Source organism: Helianthus annuus, chromosome 4, assembly GCF_002127325.2.
Source record: "Helianthus annuus cultivar XRQ/B chromosome 4, HanXRQr2.0-SUNRISE, whole genome shotgun sequence".
Taxonomy (NCBI): Eukaryota; Viridiplantae; Streptophyta; class Magnoliopsida; order Asterales; family Asteraceae; genus Helianthus; species Helianthus annuus.
The window spans coordinates 47795923-47801699 of record NC_035436.2 but is presented as its reverse complement, the minus strand read 5'-3'; the positions used below and the strand labels follow the sequence as shown (position 1 = coordinate 47801699).

The 5777-nt window shown below is 39.4% G+C and overlaps 1 protein-coding gene across 1 annotated transcript; it reads left to right on the top strand.

Annotated features, from left to right (window-relative positions):
• LOC118491268 lies at positions 1–3121 on the top strand. The gene is made up of 2 exons (XM_035988881.1): positions 1–675; positions 2996–3121. Exons 1-2 carry the CDS (start codon positions 250–252, stop codon positions 3023–3025), a joined length of 456 nt encoding a protein of 151 aa, XP_035844774.1. The 5' UTR covers positions 1–249; the 3' UTR covers positions 3026–3121.
• Positions 3122–5777: the final 2656 nt, after the last annotated feature.

Below are 5777 nucleotides of genomic sequence, written 5' to 3'. Positions count from 1 at the left end.
TCTTTTACTCTAACCAAATTTCATTCTTCCTTAACAAACGCCATCAAAAAAATCTCATCTTTCACCCAAAATTCCTCCAAATTTAAAATCCCCAATGTAATTCAAACACTTAATCTTGAAATCATTTCAAAAATTCATCACCCAGATCTTTACAAAACTAATCCCACATCAAATCCCTCAAAACCCATCTCAAATTTCTAGGGTTTCTGAAAGTAATAAAAACAGACTGAGGGAAAAAAACAGGGGAAAATGTCGGGGAAAGAAGATATGCCGGAAGGGACGGTGCGAAATGTAATGGAACAAGAGAATTTGAAGTGGGTTTTCGTTGGTGGAAAGGGGGTGATGGGAAAACTACGTGTCGTTCGATTCTTGCGATCCTTTTGGCGTCTGTTAGATCCTGTGTTCTCATTATTTCAACTGACCCTGCTCATAATCTTAGCGATGTGTTTCAACAGAGGTTCACCAAGGCTCCTACTTTGGTTATTGGCCTCACCAATTTGTATAGTCTTGCATGTTTTTCCCTATTCAGAAATCAGGGTTTTTAGGGTAGCAAGTTTGGAACGTATGACCTGCCATCGGTCGGGGAAAGAGTGGATGGATAGGGTGGCCGTGAGGAGGGAGGAGACTGGAAAGGAAGGGTGGTGGTTAGAGCAGAGAGAAAGTGCAGAAGAAAGAGTAAAAATCTTCTTTATTTTTCTAAAACAGTCCCTATATATATATTATTTACATAATAACCCCTGAAATGTCAAATGACAAGAATGCCCTCGTGTGCTTGACACATGACCAGATTTAACAAAAAAAAGAGAAAAATACCCGGATAGTCCCTATGGTTTCGCCTTTTTTCATCTATAGTCCCCAACTTTCTAAAATTACCTGAATAGTCCCCAAGTTTTCATTTGTTGTTCCCGGATAGTCCCTGGGTCTAACTTCAGTTTGTTTTCTCTGTTAAGAGGATGTGAAATGACAAAAATACCCTTTCCTTAAAAGGCCAAACCATAGGGACTATCCGGGCATCTTCTTCATTTTATTTACAAAACCCCACCACCACACTTCATCTCCACCATCACCCTCCTCCACCCTCCACCATCGCCGGCTGCCGGTCATCCAGTGCCTCCGGCCGGCTGCCGGTCATCCTGAACAGAGCCGACAGCCGTGCAAACCACCAACACCCAACACCACTTACAGCCACCACCGCCACCCCTTTCTCTCTCTCTAAACCCGCCATTCGAAACCACCTACATTCCCACTGCCACCGCTTATGGCAGTCACCACCATCTTTATTTATCATAAGATTATCATCCTATTTCTCAACAATGGATTTACAATCAGAATCAAGACCTGCCCTTTGACTTTGGGAGTCAAACCTATAACTTTTACATGCAATCAAACTTCATGTTAATTTAACACAAAACATTTCTATCAAATATTTCATCAACAAACAAAATACAAATTCACACAAAACTGAAACTTAAAGCAACCCATTGAAGCTCTAAAATCAAAGTAAACACGTTACCACCCAAATAATAATAATAATAATAATCATTCAATTTCCAGATTCAAAAACAAGAACCCATATATGTAAACAAACAATAAATCAAAAACTACTCACGCTTGATTGAAATCATCAATCCCAGACACCCAAAAGGAGGATAAGTGTAGAATAATAAAAAAGCAACCGATCCACCACAAATTCTTCGACATTTTCTGAATCAAACGAGCATATTATCTTGCAAATGCCATATAAGTAAATCTTGAAACCTGAATTGGGTTACAAAACGTGTTGTGAACACAATGAGGATAGAAAAGAAACAGGAAAAGGGATCTTGAAACCCTTAATTTTGGGAAAGATTGCGAAGAGGGTTTTCGTGTTTTTGAGTTTTGAGGTGAAGTAAGATCTGGGGATGATGATGGGATTGCAAGGAAAGGTGAAGAATTTTATAAAGAGAAAAATGCCCGGATAGTCCTGAACAGAGCCGACAGCCGTGCAAATAAAAATGAAGCAGCCGGCCGGAGGGACTGGATGACCGGCAGCCGGCGATGGTGGAGGGTGGAGGAGGGTGATGGTGGGTGGAGGTTGAAGATGAAGTGTGGTGGTGAGGTTTTATAAATAAAAATGAAGAAGATGCCCGGATAGTCCCTATGGTTTGGCCTTTTAAGGAAATGGTATTTTTGTCATTTCACACCCTCTTAACAGAGAAAACAAACTGAAGTTAGGCCCAGAGACTATCCGGGAACAAAAAATGAAAACTTGGGGACTATTCAGGTAATTTTAGAAAGTTGGGGACTATAGGTGAAAAAAGGCGGAACCACAGGGACTATCCGGGCATTTTTATCCAAAAAAAATAAACTAGGTTAGGCTTAAAGGACATACCGTGCAAGATTTTGAAACATTAAGTACAAAACCCATCAATTTTAAAGGCAAAGGACACCGTCTGCAATTTGCTGTAAACATAAAGGACAAAACTTGTAATTTACTCTAAAATATTTTTGCCCCTATCCGGTTAGTATATCTTACGTTTTACTTTTTTTTGGACGACTAGATTACCTGGCTAGGACTTTGGCCTTTGATCACCTAGGTCATGAGTAGGAATCCCGTGGTTGGCATATTATTGTTACTTTGAACCGATGTCACAATTTGCCCATGTAAGATTCGACTCTGAAACCTCCCAGACAGGAACCCTACATAAGTGGGTAAACCTTCCCACGTCCCCCAAACCAGTTGGTCTATGGATCATTAATAACTCAATAATTACCTAGGAGAGTCTTTCACAAAACTTGTAATAATCAAAATGTATCAAAAAGAGACATAATCTCCTAAATGGATCACAGCCAAAAGTGTATTGTTATCTTTGCCATTTCCCCTTACAAAATATAAGTTGCTTTGCACTACACATACCCAGCCCACAAGCTGCAACGTCTGGACTGTCAATATATTTTCGTTTATTTGATGTCAAAACAATGATACATTATGACTGATGTTCTTCTTTATTTACAGGAACTTGGACAAAGAGAACAAAGTATGTAAGTGTATTCTGTTAGTATATATAAAAATAAAAATATTTGTAAAATAATATCTATATCTATATCTATATCTATACTATATTATAATGCATGAGGCAATGGCATTTTAAGATACCCAAAAAATAAGAACCCCCCCCCCCTTATTTATAGAAAGACCCCTAAAATGAGGGTAGTTTGGTAACACTATTTATTTTTTAGCCCCTAAACTTATTACACTTAAATCCCTAAGGTTTTAACAAAATTATAGATAGTTAGTTACAATTCACCCCTCCACAACAAACTTATAATTATTTTACGTATTCTTACCATATCTTATAAACTATATTCTTTTAAAAAAATCCAAAAGTACCGTGATAACCTACTCATTTTTGTTGACGTTTCGATAGTTGTTTTATTCGGTATTAACGTGTGAATTAAAATGTACAAGTGATTAGTGCCATGCAAAAACTAAGTTGTTGGTTTTTTTTTTTGAAAGGAGAATTTCATTAAAACAACAGCAAACCTCAAAACCAAGGCAGCCAACCCAACTAAACAACTACATATTAACAAATTTACACCAATCTTGCCAGGAAATCGAAAAACCTTTTAGCCTAATGTTACACCAAAGAAAACCCAAAGCTTTTATATTGCTAATAATGTCTTCGATCTTAACCTCTTTGTTGTTAAAGACCACTCCGTTCCTCGCCTTCCAAATACACCAACACCCGATTCTCATCAAACCCTTTAGGATTTCCTTCTTTGGACCCTTGAAACCGACATGCTCATGGATATGCAACAGATCCTTAAATTCGAAAAAAAAAACATCGGAGCCACCATACACCACCTGCTAACATGGTTCCAAACCGTGGTCGCAACAATACAAGATGTGAAGATGTGATCCACAGTCTTTAAACCAACGCCACATAACTTACAATTATCGTCCACTAAACCAATGTTCCGATTTTTTAAAGCTTCCGCCGTGGCTATTCTATTCAAGCTCGCTCTCCAAACGAAAATATTACATTTAGCCGGAACCCATTTACAGTTGTTATCTTCAGCCGATACATTCTGAAATCTGTTGAATTCGAGTAAGCGTTTAACAGCCCCAACACTGAATGTCTCATCTTTGCTGCCGATCCAATTCCACGAGTCCCGCGAATTTACCAAGGAAACATCATGAAGAAGCGAGCAAAGCCCAACCAGCTCATCAACTTCGTGACCAGCCGTAATCGGCCTCTTCCAGGCCCAAACATACCGCAATCCACTTGTATCAGACCTGACCCGCTCCACAATTTTACATTTTTTCTCCGATTCCAACTTAAAAATTTCCGGGAATTTATCTTTAAGCGGCTCATTGCAAAGCCACGGGTCCAACCAAAACGCCGTATCAACGCCATTACCGACATTACTTTTAAAAAAATTCCTTAAAGGTATTCCATCAATTTTGGTTTTGGAAAGAACATTTGCAATGTTATTCCAAACTCCACCCATTGATTTTCTATTCGGAATAAAATCCCAACATAATCTAGAATTATGAATAGCTTCGATAACTTTTTTCCATAACATACCTTTGTTAGATAAGAAACGCCAGCCCCATTTTGCCAGGAGGGATGTATTAACGTTCTGCAAATTGGAAAGCCCGAGCCCTCCAAATCTCTTAGGGGACGTTAACTTCTGCCAAGCCACCCAGTGCATCTTGTTATTAGAATCATAAGCACCCCAAAGGAATTTCCTGATTTTCGCTTCTAGATCGTTCACAACTTTGATGGGGGCCTTATAAAGAGAAAAATAGTAAATCGGGAGGCTTTCGAGAGCTGACTTGATAAGAGTGACCCTACCCCCCATAGATAGAAACGACGCCTTCCACTTAGATAATCTCGCATCAAAAATATCGTACACCGACTTCCAATTAGAAATTCGATTCATGTTGGCACCAACTTTCAAGCCAAGATAAATAAAGGGGAATTCCCCTACTTGACAACCGATGAGATCAGCCGCCTCCCCTAGATCAGACGCTTCCGCCCCTACCCCAAAAATGCTGGATTTAGAGAAGTTTATTTTCAGCCCCGAACACATATTGAAGATCCTAAGAATGCGGACCACATTCAGCAGGTTATCTCTAGTCCATTCCCCAAGTAAAACCGCATCGTCCGCATACAGAAGATGGGATATGCTCGGGCCATTATTAGGAAGTTTAATACCATGAAGCGCACCAACCTCTTTCGCCTTATCGATCATAAAAGATAAAGCTTCCATCACCAAGAGGAAAAGAAAAGGCGATATCGGATCTCCCTGCCGAAGGCCTTTTGAGCAATAAACTCAAACGTGGGGGACCCATTGACAAGCACCGCTGATCTAGCCGATTCCATAATACTCTTTATCCAAAGACACCAACGATCCGGAAAACCCATTTGGCCCATAATGGATAATAAAAACTTCCAATTAACATTGTCATATGCTTTCTCGAAGTCGATCTTTAAAAAAAACGCCTTTTCTTAAACTTATTTCCCCATCTTAAAACTTCATTGACAATAAGCGGCCCATCTAAAATGTAATTCCCACTAACAAAAGCAGACTGAGACTCCGAGATAACCGAGCCAATGACCTTCTTTAATCGGTTCGCCAGCACTTTGGAAATAACTTTACTCACCACCCCAATAAGATTGATAGGCCTATAGTTATTTAAGTCCACCGGGTCACGAACTTTCGGCACCAAAGTGATAAAAGAAGTTCCACAGCCCATATTAATCTTCCCATGATCAAAGAAATAATTCATA